Genomic DNA, 21,799 nt, shown 5'->3' on the forward strand with positions numbered 1-21,799 from the left:
CTCCCCCCAGTTACAGAGCTGGGAAGTGGCAGAGCAGAGACTCAAACGCACATTTGCCTGAGACCCAAGTCCATGTTCTCAGTAAACTACAAAAATGACTCACGAGTTTCACCCTGTGGCCTGCAGTCGAAGAGATGTTCCAGGTACACTCCCTCCGGCTGGGGTATTTGTCAGGCCAGTTGGGGCTCGCCAGGGTCCCCTCTGCACTGCTGATCTTGTGTGCACAGCCAGCTGTGGGTGGCGGGGGGACACATACAGAGAGAGAAGTCATTCACTGTGGACAGCACGAGAAGGATTCTAGGGGGTTCTCCTTCCCTCTCTCCTGATTGTCTCAGGGTCTTTATCAAATGTGGGGTGGGGTGTCCTGAATCAGGTGTCCCCTGGCTCAGGGATGTGTTGGTTTACTTGCACTGGCTTTTCTGCCTTCCTGGCTTTGGCTCGGGGGCCAGGCTATCTTTCTATTCCTATCCACATTGCAGTTATCCCTGCAAATATGTTAAAAGCACTGGCAGTGGGGTCGGGTGGACCTCGACCCGTCTTGGTTCCGCCATCTGTGGGACTTGGGGCTGTTATGTAAGCTTCGGTGTCCTTATTTGTAAAAGGGTGCCACCCTAGTCGGGGTGATATGTGATCGAATGAGATAATGCATGGGAAAGGCTTAGGGCGTGCCAGCCCATGGTGAGTGCTCAGTGCATCTTGGCTAACAGAGGTCTGCTTCATCACTGCACCATCCATCCATAAGCTCCTTTTAGTTTTTCTCAGTGGTTTTATTTGGAGTCTACCAAGTGTGTCCTGGTGACAGTGCTATTTGCCAAGAGTGGTCCCACAACTCGTTCGATGCCTGGCATCTTGGCCAATAACTGGCATTTCTCTTCTTCTGTGTTGGGCACTGTGGACAGCATTTTCCATGCATCCTCTCCTTTAGTCCTTCTCACTTCCCAAATAAGAAAATAGCTTTGGAGAGGGACAGTGCTTTGCTGATAGGGGGCGGAGCTGGGACTCAAACCGGGCCTGGCTGGCTTTAAGGCCAGAGCTACCACTGCTTAGAAAGCACGGCGGGCTGTATCACAAACACAGAGGCTCCACGCTGAAGAAACTGGAGAGGCAGGTGAGGAGGGCCCGGGGGAGGAAGGGGAGGAGGCAGCTTTGAAGGCGGTCCAAAGAGATTTGCCTCTGCTTAGTGCTACATCTGCTCTGCAGCCACACAGAGAACAGGCGCCCAGAGGGAGAGTGGCTCGGCTCCTGGGACATTTGCTCAGCTCCTGGGACATTTGCTCTGACACCCCCTGCCCTTGGGGTCAACCCACACAAACGCAGCCACTATTCAGGGGTGGGAACTTGGGAGAGTTGACCTCCCTCCTGTCCTCTCCCACACTGCAGGAGGCAAGCCTGGTCCTAGCCCGGGCCTGCCTCACAGGGGCTTGACTGTTCCTTCCCTGTTTGGTTCTTCCACCAGCCTCCCACCCAGCCCCTCCACCACCTGTGACCATGCCCTAGGGCTGGGCTTGGAGGGTGGCCGCCTCCTCCTGAAGACATGTCAGCGCCTCCTGTAACATTCTAGGCAGATCCCGACCAGATTCTGCGGCACCCAGCCAAACCTCCTAACTCCAGACTGTTTATTCCAGAGATCGGGCTGTGTGTCTTCCACATCTTCCTCCACCCTTGACTTCCTTTGCAGGGCTTCACAGCTGAGGCCAAGGCCTGGAAGCCTGTGTGTTTGTCATAAGTGTTCAAACTCCCTTCACTGGGCAGGGTAAGAACAGAAGGAAGGCTTTTTCCAGAATGACTGGACCGTGGACAGTAAAAACCACCTGGCCCTGAAGAATTTCCTACAGTGAATGGAGAATGGAGCAAAGCTTTTCAAATCCTATTTTCCTATGGGACCTGCATATGGTAATTAATATATGACAAAGACATAAAAGGCTGATCTTTATTGATGTTTGAGGGCATAATATGTGTCAGAGAGTCTGAAATACTTTGTTTTAATCCTCACAAAAATTTTAAGAAGGAGGTTATGTTTAGACCCTTTTAACCAAAGAAAAAACTGAGGCTCAGATAGGTTAAATAGCTTGCCCGAGGTCACACAGCCAGGGAACGGCAGAGCCAGGATGTAGACCTAGGTATTCAGATTCCAGAGCTTGCAGGCTTAATCATTTGCAAAAATAACTCAGCCTACAGCACCTGAGGCCCCCAGGTGCCCCCTGAAGGAGTGAGATGCCCTGGGGAAAACTTCTCTCCCACAAGGACAGCAGTGGCTGGGCCTCAGCTCAGAAAGTGGAAGAGCTCCTCACCCCAGCCCCTCATTCATGCACATGCTCACAGGGGTTTGGGGTGTGGCGAAGGTCAGCCCACCCCCCAACAACCGGAGGTCCAGCCTCACCCTCTTTGCAGTCATGCCCGTTCTCGTGGAGCCGGTAGCCGTTCCTGCACCTGCACAGGTAGCTCCCAAAGGTGTTGATGCATTCGTGCTGACACCGCCATTGTCCTTGGCACACTCGTCCTTGTCTGGGGAGATCAATGAACTCTTCTAAGAGGAGACGCCAACTTACGAACGTCCCTCAGGGCTCAGAATCCCACTTAAAAACGGCCTCCTCCAGGAAGCTTCTCTGATTGCTCCCCTTCCCCTCTGACTGTTCCCTCACTGGGGGAGTGAAGCGGGAACATCTTCACCTCAGATTTCTTGCATATCTACTTGTTTCATTTTCCAAGCACTTGGCCCTGGTATGTGTTGGATTCTCCAAGTACTTTTTCTATGTTCTCTGGCCCTGCTCCCTGCTCAAAAGAAGGAGCTCCCTGAAGGACAGGCTAGTATTAATCACAGTAGTAACAATAATGACAGTAATTCCTACTTACTGAATGTTTACTATGGAACAGGCACAGTCCCAAGCACTCCATGCATTATCTAAGTTAATTCTCATCCAACCTTAGGAGGGAGTTCTCTATCTGCCAGTCTTTATAAGTAAGGAAACTGGCCGGGCGTGGTGGCTCACGCCTGTAATCCCAGCACTTTGGGAGGCCGAGGCGGGTGGAACACCTGAGGTCGGGAGTTCAAGACCAGCCTGGCCAACATGGAGAAACCCTGTCTCTACTAAAAATACAAAAATTAGCCAGGCGTGGTGGCGCAGGCCTGTAATCCCAGCTACTTGGGAGGCTGAAGTAGGAGAATTGCTTGAACCTGGGAGGTGGAGGGTGCGGTGAGCTGAGATCACGCCAGTGCACTCCAGCCTGGGCAACAAGAGCGAAACTCCGTCTCAAAAACAAAACAAAACAAAAACAAGTAAGGAAACTGACTCTGAGAATGGCTAATGTGACCAAGGTCACTCAGTGAGCAAGCACCCTCTATGGCTGACCCCGAGGCCTGGGCTCAAGTGCCACGACTCCACACCGCCCTCTGCACGTGGAGAAGCTGGACACACAGCAGAGGGCCAGCCCTACCCCACCACTTCCAGCTCTTGTGGCCATAGACAGCTCCTGCCCTCTGTGCCTCAGTTGCCTCTCCTGTAAAATGGAGACAGTAATGGTATCCTCACTTCACAGGTTGTTGGGAGGGGCAAATTAATTAAAGCAGCACCCAGCCCACAGTGTTAGCTGCATAATTATTATGTGAGAACTCAGGTGCTGGCCCTTGTTACGCTTGTGGTCCTTGTATGCAGCCCTATCCTAACCCAGCTTGTTCCTGCATTTACCGAAGATCAGCCTCCCTCCCCTGCTTCCCTGCCATCACCGGAATGACTTTAGGGGTCAGCCCTGTCTTCGTCCACTCTCTACACCCTCTTGTTCACCATGGTTAATGTCTCCTCGAACACTGTATTTTACCTGCTTATGTCATCAGGACAAGTAAGAGCCCTTGTAAGACCCTTTAAGAATGCAGAAGAGACGCCCGGTGCCATGGCTCACACCTGTAATCCCAGCACTTTGGGAGGCCGAGGTGGACAGATCACCTGAGGTCAGGAGTTCGAGACCAGCCTGACCATGGAGAAACCCCGTCTCTACTAAAAATAGAAAATTAGCTGGGCGTGGTGACACATTCCTGTAATCCCAGCTACTCAGGAGGCTGAGGCAGGAGAATCACTTGAAGCCAGGAGGCAGAGGTTGCAATGAGCTGAGATCGCGCCATTGCACTCCAGCCTGGGCAACAAGAGCAACACTCTGTCTCAAAAAAAAAAAAAAAAAAAAAAAAGAATGCAGAAGAGATGAAGCCGCCCAACACCCAGCACTGACCCACCTCTCTCCCTTCCTTCCTCTGAGTCCTTCTGCAGATGACTCATAGGTCCTCACTCCTGCTCTGACCCTCTCCCCTGTGCTGTGGCTTCCTATTGCAAATGTGGAGCTGCCCTGCCTGTGATGCTCTGCTACATCCTCCGCTGAGGTGGCTCCTGCCCGCCCTGCTGCCCTGGTCCTCCAGCTGCCTGGTCTTCCCAGCTCCACACTGCCTGGCATGGCTTGGTCAGATGACAAGTTTAGGCTTCCCCTGCTCAGGAACCTGCAAACAGTCCCCGTTCCTGTTTCATCAGGTCCCTACTCTTCAGCCCAGCGTTTAAGGTCCTTCATGACCTGGCCTTCCCCAACTTGGCCCATCTCATGCCCTTGGCTTCCCAGCATGGGTCAGGGCTCCATGCAGGCCCATCTCATCTCTGTCTCTGTGCTCTGTTGAGACCTTAACCTGTGCTCACACTGCTTCCCCTACTGGGGACCCTGTACTTTCTCTCTAATCATCCTATCTCCACCTCCATGTCTTCCATCCCTTAAAACCTGGCTTAGACCACCCCAAATCCTGCAAAAAGGCTTCACCCACTGCTCCAGGCAACCATGGGCTTCTCTTCTTCAAACATTAGCCCTTGTTGCAGTGGCCCACCCCACAGTGCTCCAGGCTGGGACTCAGCAGGGTGTGTATCCCTGGCCTCCCTAGCTGGCATGTAAGCTTGTCCAGGGTTGAGAGCACTTCCCTGGCAACAGCTCTGAGCCTAGTAGTGTACGGTGCCCACAGCAGACACTCAAAACAAAAAACCTGACTTGCTCAATGAGAGACTGCCAAAAACACCCATGGAGACGGAACTCTGGGTATGTATAAAATCAACAAATAATTTGGTCGTTTCTATGCCAAGCATTAAGACTATAAAGATAACCAAAATACAGTTCCTGCTTGTAAACAGTTCACACTCTAATATGACGTGACATGCAGGACCTGCTATACAATTTACAAGGCTCAGCACAAGATTTGAACTTTGTTTAAACACTATTATGAATTTCTTTTTTTTGAGATGGAGTCTTGCTCTGTTGCCCAGGCTGGAGTGCAGTGGCACAATCTCGACTCATTGCAACTTCTGCCTCCCTGGTTCAAGCGATTCTCCTGCCTCAGCTTCCCGAGTAGCTGGGACTACAGGCGCCCGCCACAACGCCCAGCTAATTTTTTGTATTTTTAGTAGAGACAGGGTTTCACCATGTTGGGCAGGATGGTCTCAATCTCTTGACCTCGTGATCCGCCCGCCTCGGCCTCCCAAAGTGCTGGAATTACAGGCGTGAGCCACCGTGCCCGGCCATGAATTTCAAGATGATGACAACAGAACCTCAAACCAGTGTGGGCCCTTCTGAGAACAGGCTCTGTGCTATTGCACAGGCCACAGGCCCACGGAGCTGGCCCTGGTGACAAGAGCCCTAATGGAAGGAAAGGAGAGAGTGCTGTGGGAACACTGGTGAACGAACAATCAATGTGCTAAGAGGGTGCTATGGCTTGAGTGGGTCCTCCAAAGTTCATGTGTTATAAACTTAATCCCCAATGCAACAGTGTTGAGAGATGAGGCCCTTACATGTGATTAGGTCATGAGAGCTCATTATTGCAGCAGTGGGGTCCTGATAGAGGATGAGTTTGACCCCCTTGCTGCTCTTTCTCACCCATGTGGTGCCTTTCACCCTGTTATGACACAGCAAGAAGGCATTTGTCAGATGTTCCCCCTTGATTTTGAACTTCCCGGCCTCCAGACTCATGAGCCAAATACATTTCTCTTCACTATAAATTACCCAGTTTGTGGTATTCTGTGATAGCAGCACAAAACGGACTAAGAGGAATAAGATGAAGCCAGAGAATGTTACAGAAAGTGGCATTGTGGGTCTTCAGGTTGAAGTAGGAGTTTCCTAAGTAGCGAAGGAAGAAGGATATTCCAGAGAGAGGGAAGGCCACAGGGGCGGGGGTATGAAGAGAGAATGGGATGGGGGTTTAGGAGTAGAGGGTGATGGCATGGGGGAACAGTGGGGGGATTATTCGTGATCACAGCACAGGGCACCTACAGAGGGAATGTGGCTGGTAGGACAGGTGGGCCAAGACAGTGTCCAGCATCAGATGCTGTACTAAGGAGAATGGGCTTTTTCTACAGCTGCTGTACTGGCCCTGAGGATTCATGGCCTTCAGTTTGAGAAGTAGGGTCCAGTGTGCTACTGTAGTGGGTTTAGTACTGTCTTCCCAAAATTTCTGTTCATGTGTGATATGGTTTAGCTGTGTCCCCACCCAAATCTCATCTTGAATTGTAGCTCCCATAATTCCCACGTGTTGTAGGAGGAACCCGCTGGGAGAGAATTGAATCATGGAGGCGGTTTCCCCCATACTGTTCTTGTGGTAGTGAATAAGTCTCACAAGATCTGATGATTTTTTAAGGGGTTTCCCCTTTCACTTGGCTCTCATTCTCTATTGTCTGCAGCCATGTAAGACATGCCTTTGCCTTCTGCCATGATTGTGAGGCCTCCGCAGCCATGTGGAACTATGAGTCCATTAAACCTCTTTTTCTTTTTCTTTTTTTTTTTTTTTTTTGCCCCAAGATGGAGTCTTGTTCTGTAGCCCAGACTGGAGTGCCGTGGCGCGATCTTGGCTCACTGCAACCTCTGCCTCCTGGGTTCAAGCGATTCTCCTGCCTCAGCTTCCCGAGTAGCTGGGATTACAGGCACACACCACCACCCTCGGCTAATTTTTTTTTCTTTTTTTGTATTTTTAGTAGAGACGGGGTTTCACCGTGTTGGCCAGGCTGGTCTAGAACTCCTGACCTCATGATCTGCCTGCCCCGGCCTCCCAAAGTGCTGGGATTACAGGCGTGAGCCACCACGCCCAGCCTAAACTTCTTTTTCTTGATCAATTACCCAGTCTCAGGTATGTTGTGAAAACAGACTAATACAATGTGGAACCTTAGAATGTGATCTTACTTGGAAATAGGGTCTCTGCAGAAGTATTAGTTAAGAATCTTGAGATGAAATCATCTTGGATTTAGGGTTGATCCTAAATGACTGGAATCCTTCTAGGAAAAGGAGGGGACACAGAGACCCAGAGAAGAAGGAAACGCATGTGAAGATGGAGACAGAGATCAGGATGATGTAGCTACAAGGCAAGGAATGCCGAGGACGGCTGGGAGCCACCACAGACTAGGAAGAGGCAGGGAGGAATTCTGCCCTAGAACCTTCCGGGGCAGCATGGCCCTGCAAACCCCTGGATTTTGGAATTCTGGCCCCCAGAACTGCAAGAATAAGATTCTGTTGTGTTAAGCCAACCAGTTTGTGGTAATTTGTTATGGCAGCCCTAAGAAACAACACAGTCACCAGTAGATATATTTTAAAAGCCCTGGATCCAGGCACGCCCCCTCCAAGGCAGCCATACCTGGAAGGCTACAGGAGCAGGCAGAGAGAGAGAGGAGAGGGCCAGGGACCCCAGAGCCTGGAGTCTGCAAAGCCACCTCACCCGCACTGCATCAGCCTCACCTCCGAACCCACGTACCTGAGAAGAAGTGGGCCCTGAAGCCGCGCTTGGAGACGGTGTTGTCGGACTTGAACTCCACACGCATGTTGTTGCTCTGCGAGGTGATGACCTCGGGTGTCTCAGAGCCACAGAACTTGCCGTGCAGCTTGGCATCGGGGGACAGGCCGCTGCGCACCTCCACAAAGTCGTACTTACAGACCTGCAAGGGAGCATGATGGGAAGCTGCCCAGAGTCCCTGTCCCCACCCCAGACCCCCAGCACACTGCTGCACCTGCTTCCTGAGCACCTCACCCTGCCATGTGGGGGGTCCCTTGACTCTTGCTATGCTGGTTATTTGAATGAGTTCCAGAGGGCACAGGGGAACCCCTGGCTCTCCCACTGAGGCTCTGTGGGGGCGCCATCGCCTGGCACGAGAGCACAGGGCTCCCAAACCTGCATCCCCATAACTGTGGCCTTGCTTTAATTTATTGTATACATTAGGCTTCCACACGAAATTTTGCTTGAAGAAAGGGCCCCACTGCTAGAAGGAGAAGAAAAAGAAGAGGAGCCAGGGAGAAGCAAGAGGAAGAGGAGGAGGAAAAAGCTGCAAACCACCGACAGAATCTGACTCCCTTTTCAGGCAGGGAAACAAGCGCAGAGGGAGAAAGACATTTGTCTGAAGTCACATAGCTCAGCAGTGGTGGAGCTAGGACTAGAATTCATGTTCCCTGCTATAGCAATGATTTTTCTCAAAAAGAACTTCACTGCTAAGGGGTCTTATCAATTGCTTTCAAGGATTATTTTTTTCTGCACAATATTCACTTTGGGGTGACACCCTCATGGGCACCATGGCCTCCGTGCATTGGGGTCATCAGCATTGAGGTCTCCTTCCAGTACCCCAAAGGCGTGACTCTCAGGTGAGAGCTACACCAGTACTATTCTCGAGGTGAGACCCCCAGCTCAGCTGGGGTGGGGAGGGGAGTCTCAGGAATGGCTTGTGTGCCCCAGGGTGTCCCTCCAGCCTAAAGTGCAGATGTAAGCATGTGTGACTAGCACTCCAGCTGTAGGGCACTGCCTGGACCTCAACTGACTTGATCATCCATGATCATTGGCTGAAAGAGGAAACAAGCTGTCTGTAGCGTCCTTGTCCCTAGCTAATCCTCACCCCCTTTATTTGCCTCAGCTGCACACCAGCTCCCCAGATTCACAGCCCAGTTCTGACACCTCCCACCCCCAATACCTGCCTCCTCCACTCTTGTTCTGATTCTCCTTGGATGTATCAGCGACAAGAGGGCCGGAGGTGCTCTATCTGCAGAGGGCGTGCGGCAGAAACTGCTGGAGAAAACCTTCCCCCAGATTCTGCTAGTGCAGGCCCTATGACTGTCCAAAGCTCCAGTTCCAACACAAGCCATCTCCCTGCCCTCCCAGCCCCTCACTGGTTTCCAGCTCCAAGTCACCCCTCAATACACTCCCCAATTAATCAGAGCACAGAGACATACGTCATTGCCTTCCAGTTCAAACACTTCAAACTGAAGGGAGATCCGGTACTGAGCGGGGGCCACCACCTGCCAGACACAGTTTTTGTTTGTGGGATACTCCTTCGGCCACCCAGGGCTGGTGATGGTTCCATTCAGCTTGGTAATGAAACCGCCACAGGCCACTGCACGGGGGAAACAGAAACAGGATTTCATTTAGCTTTGGCTCCAAGTGACTGTGATTTCCCACCAGGAGCAACAGAGCCCTGCTGTTCTGTAATGATAATTTTTAAATGTTAGACAATTTGAATTGATTAATTCAGTGTCCTTTGTTCAAAACTATGGTTTCAACTGAATATTTGAAAGAAAATATTGGGGATAAATCTTTACTGCTTTTAAAAACAATGAATGCATTTGTGCTTTCCTTTCACCCAGTGACAGAGCTGGGGGCTCCCTATGGCTTGGGCCAAAGGAGAATTAGAAATGTTTGCAGCAAGCTACTCACCATACCAAGCTTGCATGAACAAGCAGACTCATGCACGTGGACAAGGAAGACAGAACACAAGCCAGGTAGAAACAGGATGGATGAAAAGTGCTATTGGTTGAGTCACTGGAGTGCTCACGGTTTTTCTTTGCTTTTGTTTCCTACTTTAATAATCATGTCAATTTCACACAATCATAGAAGAAAATAAACCTCGATTTCAGTCTCTAGGGCAGGGTATATGTAATTTGGGCAGTTTTCTGACAGTTGTGACAGCTGTCAGGCTGTTTCTCCTTCTGGGAAGTAGGTGGGTCTTCCACCATGTCTGCCCATTGTCCATTGTTCCTACACAGCCAGCCGGTTGCCCCATCTCTGCCCCAGTTCCCCAAAGACTTGTCCCATATCCCCTCTCATTCCAGCTTGGCAGGTCCCACACCAACCTTCACACATCTTCTTATCAGCGGCCAGCTCGTAGCCAGGGTCACAGGCACACTTGTAGCTGCCCAGCGTGTTCACACAGCGATGCTCGCACCCTCCGTGATCTGGCCAGGAACACTCATCCACCTCTGGTGGGAAGGAAGGCGACTCCAGTTACATCGTCATGAAGCCTCCTGGCTGTTCCCAACCCTTCCGCATCCCAGTTTCACCAGCAAGTGTCCTCTAAGAAACAGGAGCCACTCCTGGTGACCACCTCCCAAAGAGTGCTATGTCCACCTCTGAAAACCAGGCAGCAGGGACAGTGAAGGCAGGACACTGACAACACAAGCAGGAACCTTGTTAGCCGGGGTGGGCTCTGCCAAGAGGAGGTCAGGCCTGGAGAAGTGAATTCTTTGAGGTGTTCAGTCATCGGTCATTTGAGACTTTAAAACATCTCACAGCATTCCATACCAAAGACTTCATCCATTTTAAAGCCATGGAATTGAGGACTTCCCCTTCCCCCATAAATATGCAACTTCTTAGAGACATTAAATAAAGGGTGAAGACAAAGAACACATTGCTAGATGAAGATGTGTCAGTATTCTCTATACATTAGAGACAGAATGTGTTATTTAGCAGTTTTAGAAATACTCTTAAGAGAGGTATACACAGGGAGATATTCAAGCTTACAGAAAACACGGGCTCTTAGGTTAGCCAATGCTGCCAGGAAAACCTGCAGGAAGAGGCCATAATGAGGCTGAGTTAGCAGGTGCTTTGGATGGGATTTGGCACCAAGTGCCTAGTGATGCGTTTGGGGCGACTAAGTAACAGCACATAGCATGCCATCGTTGCTGTTCAGAGGGAGAACCTGGAAGTCATTAGAGACGCTCCCCAGACACATTAACCCATGTGCCACTGAAGAAAGGAAAAACCAAAACAAATATTAGAAATAAAAGGAAAAATATGATTATCTGTTGCCAGCCATAGTACATCTAGCCCTGAAAGACAGCATGTGGGATGTGGCCTAGCAGAGCTAGAGAGGAGTCTAGTGAAGGGACGACTAAACACTGAGACATCTTTTTCAAAAACGTTGAACCTAGGAAGAAGAAAGGATGTGGGGAGAAGCGGGAAGGAGAGTTCTGGTCCACAGCACCACGGGAGGTAGGAACACAGTAAGTATAAAGTTGTTGGCCATATACGGTGGCTCACGCCTGTAATCACAGTACTTTGGGAGGCTGAAGTGTGTGGATCACAAGGTCACAAGTTCGAGACCAGCCTGGCCAATATGGTGAAACCTTGTCTCTACTAAAAATACAAAATTAGCCGGGCGTGGTGGCGCATGCCTGTAACCCCAGTTACTCGGGAAGTTGAGGCAGGAGAATAGCTTGAACCCGGGAGGCGGAAGTTGCAGTGAGTTGAGATTGCGCCATTGCACTCCAGCCTGGGTGACGGAACAAGACTCTGTCTCAACAACAACAAAAATAGTTGTTCACCAAATCTTGAAATAACTCATTATATATAAACTAAAAGAAATTAAGAGCATCTGTGAGTTGGTAAAGACCTGGAAAGATACCCAGTCTTGCCCTCTCAGGCAGGAATCCTTTCAATAATGTTCTGGAGAGATGGCTCTTCAGACCCTGCTTGAAAACTCCCAGAGACAGGACTCTCACTACTTTTCAAAGATATTTATTGGGTTAAAAGTCTCACTCCTTACAACTTCCAATCCACGGGTCCTCAGAAAACACAAACCCTCCAATCATCCAGCTTCCCTCTCCCCTGCCCTTTTCCAACTCAAATATACCCCTTTCCTTCCAATCTTCCTTGTCTGTGATGCATAGACTCTTCATCAACCTGGCTGCACTTCACTGAGTAAAGGAGTGTTTGTAAATATCCCATCATTTCACATAGTGGACAGTGAACTTAGGTAACTCTAATGGTGATGTATTCTTGGGCTCAATAAAAGCTTATATAAATTAATCGCTTGTTAGGGGAAATTGGGTTTAGAAAGACAATCCAGGCAGGGAGTTGAAGTTGCCCATCGCCTCAAATAAATGTAAGTCTTAAGTATGCTAAAATAGTAACAAGTGTGCAGTTACTTTTTTTAATCACCTTACCATATTGAAAGTACTTTCATAGACATTTGCTAAAAAGTATAGAAAGAAGAAAATAGTTGACAAAAAGTAGCGGAAAGAGTCCAGGCTTTAAAGTGAGTCAGACCTAGGGTGGATCCTCCAGCAGATCTTCCTCCAATAAATGGGATGACTGCTTGTGATTTAGCCTCACTGAGGCTCCCTCCTGCTTTAAAGTGAGAATGATAATATTTACTTTTAGAGTTGTGACGACGAAAATGATGCATGTGAAGTACCCAGCATACAGACCATCGACACACAGAAGCCATCATGATAGACAGCAGCAGAGTTGCTTTCAAATTTCCAGTGAGTAGAGAGAGACAGTGATGGGGCAGTGAAAAGATAAGGTTATCTGGGCATACCTGGACCAGGTGGGAGTGGAGCAGTGCAGGCCTGAGGAGGGAAGGGAGACAAGGCAAGAACAGAAAGAAGGAAAATGCTTCAAGGATGGGCCAGTGGAGGAAGATGGATGGGCAGGAGGGCAGCACAGCAGAACTCAAGACACTGGCTGGGGGACCTACTGAGGAGGCAGAAGGAAACCGAGGAAAGAGCCCATTGGAGAGAGACAGATAGACAAAGGACCAAGGCCGGGGGCAGAAGGAAACCGAGGAAAGAGCCCATCGGGAGAGACAGATAGACAAAGGACCAAGGCCAGGGGCAGAAGGAGACTCTGATATCAGAAGACGCTGTGGTTGTGGGCAGGACACATAGGCAAGAAAGAGGCGCACAGAGGAGCAAGTGTCTTGGCGCCATCTTAGCCAGGTGAAAGGAGAGAGCCCAGTGGATGGACTTGGGCCAAAAGCAAAGAAAATGTAATTCCTCCAGAGACTAGAAGGTAAGGTGCTTGGCCTTGGGAGGTAGATGAAAGGCATGCTTTTACACCTGAGCTCTCTCTAGCAAGAGGTATGAGATGTTTGGCCAGTTGCAGCCCTGCTTCAGCCTGGCTGGATGGCACAGAGATGCATGGGGCCTCCCACTGTGGTAAAGCAGCACCTGCTCCAAGCCCACAGGCTCATGCTTGCTCTGGGCTGCAGAGGCAAAGGCCAAGGCCAAGCCTCCCAGAAAAATCTGGGAGAGCGTGGGAGTAGAAGAGACTGGAAACAGGGCTCAGCTTAGCATAGCAGGAGCTCTGGAGTCTTCTCATGGTCCAGGTGGAATTAGTGAAAGAAGGAAGTAGTTAGATGATGAGATGGCTCAGGCAGGATCCCAAAAATTGTTTCAGGGAAAGTTAAGGAAAGGGAAGGCAGAGCACATTCTTAGGCTTTTAAAGAAATCCCTTGAAGGAAGCCAGTCCCCTTACGAAGCCCTTCATGGTGACCTATCAGCACTGGGATAGGGGATGGAGGGATCAAGGTGGGAATCCTTTAATTCTTTATGTGGGGGCATAGGACCAAAATGGCCCTGCCATCCCTTGAGCACTGCTGCCTTCTCCCAAAAAACCCAGAATTGTAAGGTGCTCTGCTTGCTGCCGGCCAGTAGGCTCTGAGAGGGGCTGCCATCTGGCACCAGAAGGGGGTGCAGAGGCCAACTGGCACCCTGGCCAGCGTCAGGTGCCAGCTGGGCCCTGGGCAGAACGCCTGCCAACTGGCACCAAGGCAAGAGCTTCTTTGGCTTGCTCCAGCTCTTCTGCTGGACCTTTGAGCTCCTCTCCCAGCTTCTTTCACTGAAGCAGTTCTGATACACGTGCTAGGAACTTTGTGTTCACAGGACATCTGACTGATGGACTTGCTGGGAAAAGGCTGGGCTGGGGAAGCTGGCTGGGCATAGTCTCCTGACCTTCTCGGTCTGATACGGCAGCCCCCAGCCACACATGGCTACTGAGCACCTGAAATGCAGCTGGTCCAAGTGGAGATGTGCCATGAGCATAAAACACATGCTGGATTTCTAAGACTTAGTATGAAAAACATAAGATCTCTCATTAATACTGTGTATATTGATTACATATTAAAATGATATTATTTTGTACCTTAGAGTAAATAAAAATATCATTGAAATTAATGTCACTGGTTTCTACTTTCTTGTAAGGCAGCTGCCAGCAAATTCAAGGGCACCTATGTGGCTCCTGGTTGTGCCTCACATCCCATTTCTGTTGGACAGTGTTGCACAAAGCTGTGGTCTCTCACCCACTCTTCTTCCGGAGAGCCTTGCAAAGGAGGCAGAGCAGGCAGCAGGATGCCCACTCCACCAACAGGGCAACGGAGCCCATTCATTCATTGATCTAGCCATTCTTTCATCGCTTACTAGGTATTTACTGAGCCTACTGTGTGCCAAGCACTGGGACCACAGTGAGGAGCAAAGCAGGTATGAGCTGTCGCAGAAAGGAAAGCTGATCTGCAAAAGAGTGGCTAGCTAGCAGGCAACAAGGGACCAGCGCTCCAAACTCCACTTGCCACGTCCAGAGCCCTTTTGCCTACACCCCTGTGGTATTGGGAAGGTGGAAAGGTGATCAGTGTCAGAATCGAATCACAAACACTAAGGAAAAATTCCACTCCCTTCACATTCCTTCCCTGTGGTTTTCAGGTCTCCTTATTGGAAAGAGAGTGGACTGTGGAATCCTACAGATCTAGATTCCAGTTCCAGCCCAGCCATGTTAGGAATTCAGCTTCCTCAACTGGAAAACGGGGGCATTAATAATTCCTACCAGGGGACTGTAATGAAGAAAAGCGAGATAACCTAGATGTCCTTTCCCTGATTTAATAGGTCTAGATGAGGTTTCCGTTAATCCTGATTCCTACTTTAAGATTCATGGTCAAGGTCAATGGTGTATATTTCTTCTTTTCTAAATGTTGTTCTCTGCAGTTATCTTTACCATAAAAAAGTCAAGCTGAGTCTGTGCACTAAGTTACTTTGGGTGGGCCTCAATCCACACTTTGACAGGCATCTGAAAAGATGTTTGCAAATTGCAATGCCCTCCAAGTAGGACACTGGGTAACCTGGGCCCCGTGGCAGACTGAGTCTCACAGCCTCCACCGAGGTCCACACCCACACGGCAACGTCATCACGCATTTGCTGCTGATCTCCTTCACCACCTTGAGCACTTGAGGACAACCATTGTGTGCTTTCCTCGGCGTCTCCAGCCCCAGCACCAACACATTAACTGATGAATGTTGAATGCACGCTAGATGGGGAGGAGGGAGAAGGTGGCATCTTCTAACCAGCAAATGGAGCCGGCTATCATGGTTACTTGAGCAGGTCCAGGCACTTCCTCCGTCTCCTACAAACCAGTTTAGCATCAGAGAAATACCTTCCATTGCCCTGACTGGCATCTCCAGCAAGTTTTCCATAAAAAAATCAGGAGGTCCAGTTAAATTTGACTTTCAGATAAACCATCAATCACTTCTCAGCACAGTATGTGATCTTTGGGACATATACTGAAAAAAAAAAATCATTCTTTATCTAAAATTCAAATGTAACTGGGCATCCTGCTTTTTTTTTTTTTTTTTTTTTTTTAATTTCCTAAGCCTGACAAGCCTAATCTCCAGCTTTAGCTGGTACTCTCAAAACTGTGCATTGCTGACCACCAGCAGCATCAGCAATGAGGTGTGGATGGTCAGTAGTTACCAGTTACCCCCTGGAATGGAGTTCCAGCACCCAACTTACAGAACCTGGGGTGGAAGTCAGGGGAAGAGAAGGCCAAGAGGACTAGAAAAAATAGAATTAGAATGACAATCTCATAATCATTCATGATATGTGCTAGGCAGAACAAGGCCTTCCAAAGCTGTCTACAGCTTGGCCTCTGCAACCTGTGAATCTGTTACCTTAATGTAAGATTCTGCAAGTGTGGTTAAATTAAGGATCTTAATTAGGTGAAAGAAGGACTCTGCCAGTGTGGTTAAATGAAGGATCTTGGAGACGAGGAGATTCTCCTGGAGTATCTGGGTGGGCCCAATGTCCACACCAGGTCCGTGTAAGGGAAAGAGGTAGAAGGAAGATAGGGTCAGAAGGAGGAGATGTGCGGACAGGAGCAGAGATCTGAGATGCAGCAGAGAGAACGTGGCATGAGAATGACACACTGGCCATTTCTGTCTGGCTTTGACTGTGGAAGAGGACCATGAGCCAAGGAATTCAGGCAGCTCCTAGAAGCTGGAAAAGGCAAGGAAATAGATTCTCCCTTAGAGCCTCAAGAAGGAATGCAGCCCTGTCATCCCCTTGATTTTATCCCAGTGAGACCCATGTTAGACTTCTGACCTCCACAACTGTAGGATAATAAGTGTGCGTTGTTTCAAGCCACTAAGCCGTGGTAAATTGCTGCAGCTGGAATAGGAAACCAGTCCATCACAATAGCAAGAAGAAATTGTCGCATCGGCTTTTTCAGAGAGAATAACCACCTCAAAGATTCCTTCCTTAGCAAAGACAATTAATGGGACTAAATATTACACTGGGTGTATTCACTTGCACTATTCCATTTTCTTCTGATGACAACCTTGCAATCATCTGGCAGCATTGTCTCTCCAGGTAGAGAGACTGGAGCTTGTGCAACAGAAGCTATGCAACTGGAGAAATCATGCAACTTGCTTGAGGCCACCCAGCCGGTGTCACTGCTGCCAAGTCAGACAGAGGCCGCCCCAGGCTGGGAGACACCAGGCATGTGCAGGCTGGGCCAGGGAGGGGTGGGGGCTGTGAATTTCCAGGCATCTCAACCAAGGCTGTCATATCTTCCCTGTGCAATCACAAGCTGACCTGCTTTCAAAATACACTTGCCATGGTCTGGCTTTTTTTTGTTTTGTTTTGGCTTGAGTAAGAAGCAACTCAAGTTTTGTCTCCAATCCTTCAGCGCCAACATGATTCTTCCTCTGCTACTGTTTGGGTTTTGCTCTTCCCCAATGCTTCAAAATAGGAAAAAATGACAGCCCCACCCCTTGTTTGTCACTTGCCAGCTTTTAAAGTGCCTCCACAGCCATCCTTTCTTTGGGGCTTCACAATAATTGCTTAGGTACAATGGGCAGATGTCCTTTCTATTTCACAGAGAGGAAAACTGAGGCTTCAGTAAGGACGAATGGCTGCCTGCTCTGGGTGACACTGCAGAAGTGGGTTCTTCTGACACCCAGGCTGTTCACGTAGAACCTGGGAGGTCTAAGATGGGGCAGAAAGGGAGAAGGGGAGCAAGGGAGGGACTGGGATTTCTGTGCTGGCTCAGCCAGGAGTCCTAGGAGAAGGGGGAAGAGGAGAAAGCAGCCTCTGGGCAAGCACAAGTGGTGGGGGGGCTGGGGAAGTGGGGTCACTGCTTAAGGGGCAACAGCAGCAGAGGACCGAATGTCTCTACTCATGGGCTGCTGCTGTGCTCCTGGGTGCCCAGGCCCAATGCAGCAGGGAGCAGCCATGCTTCCCTCTTAGGGTGTGGTCTTCAGGGCTTTCAGGGGCCTGACGGCAGAGAATGAGGACCTGCCCATTCAAAGGAGGCTTGGAAGCTGGCTCTTCCGGGGCCAGGAAAGCTGGGTCTGCTCGTGCCATTCTGGGCCTGTTTCCATCAGGACCCTACAGAGCAGCAGGTCCCCAGGGCAACATGGAAATTTGTTCCCAGAGTGCCACCTCTTATTCTCCTCCCGACCCCCATCATGTGGGGGTAAGCATGTAGTCTGGGGGCACTGACGCTCCAGGAGCTGAACACCTGGGTTGCCTCTCTGGCCCACATCAAGGAACAGTGGCAATGTTGTAGAAAGAGTTTGAACTTAGGAATTAGGCCAACTGAATTAGATCCCTGATCTGCCACTTAACTACCTGCATGATCCTGAGAAGCCCTTCCCAGCCCTGATCCAAACCTAACTCACAGGGTTATTTGGGGAATTAAATGACATTATGTAAGTTAAGTACTTACACAGTTCTTGGTACACAGTAGGTGATCAATTAATGATAGCTGCTATCCAAATATTTGCTGTTATTCCATACTCAGTTTCACTACCGTGTAGTTTGCCCTTGTAAACTTACTAGACCTAATTTCCAAGTATAGAACTTTCTATCGTGTGGAAGCCAAGGCTGAGCCTGCTCCTGATCAGTTGGGAACTCTGCTGGGGGCCCACACCCAGCTCTGAAATGTGTCGCTGCCTTTTCTCTGCAGGGAGCCTTGTTTGGTGGTAAGCTTCCATATGGTTTTGTGTGTCTTAAGCCGGAGGGAGCAATGTTTCTTCTTGTGCCTAAAAGTGGGAACAAACTGCTAATTCATACCCTTGAAAAAATTGGCCGCAAAGCCCACTTTATTGATAGAGCCATCGGACACAAACTTCATCCACAGTCTGTTGGAGCTCGATTTCACATCCTCCGGCTTCTCATAGCCACAAAAGTGGCCGATCAAGGCACTCTCTTCCGTGGGGCCATCCCGGATTTCCAGGTAGTCGTATGCACAGCTGTCGTGCCTTTCAATCTAAAGGAAGAAACAGAGACAAGGTGGATGGCAGATGGTTCCACTTTCAGGTTTTTGATTTAAGAAGAGAACCCAAATATCACTCTCAAAATCTAACCAAGAGGCGGAAGGACCCAAGTGTGTCCCAGGTCTCTCCATGCTGCTTCCTAGTTCGCGCCTTACTTGCAGAAGTCAAGGGTGAATCAAGCTGAGAAAAGTCTAAGAGGATAAACAGAGAAGAACAATTCTACCAAACTTCCCTGGATCCCATTCTGAATTTTCACTTTGATTATTATTCTCAATCTCTCTTACTGCCCTCAGAAAGGTGGCGAACCCCGTTTCAAAAGCCTGCATAGATGTTGATGTCAGATGTCCGGGCACAATTCACCATGGGCTTGAGAATGGCCTCTTAGGTTCCCGTTTTTAACCAAAAATGAACACCCATCTTTACAGAGTGGAGAGTGTCTAGCAAAAGTTGCGTTTCCTTGGGAAGCCGGTCTGAGCAGCACTCACCTCAAAAGCTTGGAAGGTAAGTCCCACGTGGAACCCCTCCGAAACCGTAATCCTCCAGACACATTCCTTGGAAGGTCTGTAGTCATCCGGATAGTTGGGAGATTGAATCTGACCGGCATCTTTGTTAATGTCTCCCCCGCAGGTAGCTTTAGAAAGAGACAGCAGGAGAGGAAGATGGGGGGCCTTGGTCAGTCAGATCTTAGGAAGGAAGGTGGCGGAGGCCGCTTGCCACCACTAGGTGGCTCCACTCGCCAACATTTTCATCTCCACCCCACAAACACGGTGCCTCCAGAAAGGCACGATTGCATTTGTCTTTAACTCTGATTTTTTTTTTTTTTTCATATAAAGAAAAAACCACGTAAAGCAGTGGTTCTCTACCTTCGCTGTGCATCAAAATCGCCCGGGGGAGTTTGCAAACTGTGGAAGCTGGGGCCACACCCACCAGAGGTTCTGATTCCAGTGGGTGTGGGGGAGCCCTGCGGAGCCGCGAAGTTCTCCAGGTGATTCAAGGTAGAGGGTACAGGATCGCTGGTAGGAAGGGACCCGTGCGCACACACGTGCACACGTGCGTATACATTACTTATTTCACAAAGACAAAACTTTGGCCTCTCTAAAATTGTAATAATTTAAGGCCAAAGGACCCTTGGTAGTTTTCTCGTAGTTTCCCTTTTTTTTTTTTTTTTTTTTTTTTTGGCAGAGGGTACGGTGGGGTGGGGAGTGAGCCAGAGAAGCTCAAGACATAGAAGAAATAGAAGCAGCATCGCCTGGTGGCAGCTGCCTAGAGCCCAGACCTATTGATTCCTTCTACCAGTCACCAGGGTGGCCTCAGAGGCCCTTCTAAGAAACGCAGTTGGAAATTCCTTGATGTTGCCCAAAGCCTTCTTTTCACAAAGGAAACAAACAGAGGCCCAGCGAGATCAGATTCTTTGCTTAGGCTCACACAGCAATTCAGAGGCTGCTATCATTTCCACAGGGTTCTAGATCCCCCCAATACCATCCTGTATGGGGGAAGCCGATTCCTCAGCTGGCCTGGAATGAGGGTTGAGCGGGATGGCGTCAGGAGGATGGCACCACTTCTGAAGTGGGCACAGCTGGCCTCTGCTTCCAGAATGTTGCCAGAGGGGCTGTGGAATCCTCAGCTTGCCCCCTGCGGTGGCTGCCCCCACCCCCGTGGCTCTGGCTTGGAGTGCCTGGGCTGGGAGAGGGACAGTGGGCTGCCTGGGAAGGACAGAGCTTATGAGGGTCCACCGAGCGGCTGCTTTCACCACGCACAAACCTTCGTACACTGCAAAGAAACCCTTGCCCAAGATGTTGCTGCTGCTGCGAAACTCCACCCAGAGCCGGCTGTCTGTGGAGACCAGGGGCTCCGGGACCTTATCGCCGCAAAACCTGCCTGGAAAGTGGAAAAAGAAGCAGTTAGGAGACCTGGGGACAGTAAGAAGGCACTGGCTTCAGGCTAGGAGGAAGCCGAGGTTCTTCACACGTGGTTTGAAGTGAGCAATAACCCTGGCTGGGATAACTTATCCTGTAGCACACACAGGATCAAAAGATGGGATTGGAAGAGTCACACAACAATGCGTGACTTAATTCTTATTCAGGATGACTTCAGAGGAATTCCAGATTCCCATCAAGGTATCCAGAGAAGAGCCAAGGCAGCCTCTCCCCTGCCGAGTGGGTGTTGCTGAGGCTCTGAAGGTGTGGCAGGGGAAGAATGGTGAGATAGTAGCGCAGATTTCCTTTCCTGGTATTTCCTGTTGCATGTATGCCCTTCCCTTCTGGGGGCATTAGACATTCTGCTTTCCTTGCCTTGGGAAGGGATGCCAGGGAATACACAGTAAAGAAATAAAACCATCTTGGCATTTACATTTCACAAGCCTAGTTGCAATAGCAAAGATCTGGAAGGATGCACCATATTTTCCCCCATCCTGGTAGCCGTAGGAGGGTTCCTAGGATTGAGGAGTGAGAGGACTAGCGGGACAGCATCAGGGAGCCCCTAAAAGGACCCATTCCCCATCTCACCTTGAGAAAGAGATCCCAGGTAGGTTTAAGGATCTAAGAGAAACAGAAAACTGTCTCCTCAGTCCCTGGGCAGAATCCAGAGTGGCAGCAAGACCCTGGATTCCCCTGCTGTGCCTACTTCCCAAGGTCAGCAGAGAAGTGTCTATGTGATTGTCCAGACACTTGGCCATGAGACAGGCATGCAGAGCTCTTCAGGCAAAGTGTGACAGGATGGCAGCAACATGATTCCAGCCCGAGAGGGTGATGGAAGTGACTTTCCCATTGCCAAGAGGATTAGGGGAGCCATAGAATGTCTCCCAAGCTTCTAGGGGAATGTAAGCCTGCACCATTCTAAACGGGCCTAGGGTTGATACAAGGAGGAAGCCCAGCAGCCTCTATCTGGACAGAGGACTCATTGGTTGGGGATGAGGACATCCCAGCAATGCCAATCAGGGTGTCAGGATAGATGCTCCCCCACCACCACCATGCCTTGGCATAAACTATGCCCCCCCCCCCCACCAGGACATACAAATTGACCAAAGCTGAAAACACAAATTGACCAAAATCAAGTCCCTACTACCTGATGGAAAGGGGGCTCATCATAGACAAACTTTTGTTATTGGGAAAAAAAATTAACATGTTTGTATTTCTTAGACACTTGGGTGCATGGTCTGAAATCTGGAGCCTCCACAGAAGCCTGGTCTTCCCAGTATCTGGTCATTCTTGGCCATCTAA

General features: G+C 49.7%; 3 protein-coding genes across 3 annotated transcripts in view; 1 reads left to right on the forward strand and 2 right to left on the reverse strand.

The window, feature by feature from the left end:
• Positions 1 to 21,799, reverse strand: part of OPALIN (oligodendrocytic myelin paranodal and inner loop protein) — a 128,147-nt gene that overhangs the window by 33,237 nt on the left and 73,111 nt on the right. The window lies entirely within an intron of this gene.
• TLL2 (tolloid like 2) overlaps positions 1 to 21,799 on the reverse strand; it is a 145,436-nt gene that overhangs the window by 8,982 nt on the left and 114,655 nt on the right. The window contains 9 exon segments of the mRNA XM_050802867.1: positions 104 to 231; positions 2,381 to 2,476; positions 2,479 to 2,505; positions 7,754 to 7,934; positions 9,214 to 9,374; positions 10,111 to 10,236; positions 18,379 to 18,574; positions 19,067 to 19,212; positions 20,343 to 20,459. Of these exon segments, the coding sequence (XP_050658824.1) occupies positions 104 to 231; positions 2,381 to 2,476; positions 2,479 to 2,505; positions 7,754 to 7,934; positions 9,214 to 9,374; positions 10,111 to 10,236; positions 18,379 to 18,574; positions 19,067 to 19,212; positions 20,343 to 20,459 (1,178 nt within the window).
• PGAM1 (phosphoglycerate mutase 1) overlaps positions 19,245 to 21,799 on the forward strand; it is a 1,080,404-nt gene continuing 1,077,849 nt past the window's right edge. Inside the window, exon 1 of the mRNA XM_050802937.1 lies at positions 19,245 to 19,248. The gene's annotated coding sequence lies outside the window, so the exon portion shown is untranslated. The remainder of the gene's footprint in view (positions 19,249 to 21,799) is intronic.

The sequence above is a fragment of the Macaca thibetana genome, chromosome 9 (assembly GCF_024542745.1).
Source record: "Macaca thibetana thibetana isolate TM-01 chromosome 9, ASM2454274v1, whole genome shotgun sequence".
In the NCBI taxonomy this organism is placed as follows: domain Eukaryota; kingdom Metazoa; phylum Chordata; class Mammalia; order Primates; family Cercopithecidae; genus Macaca; species Macaca thibetana.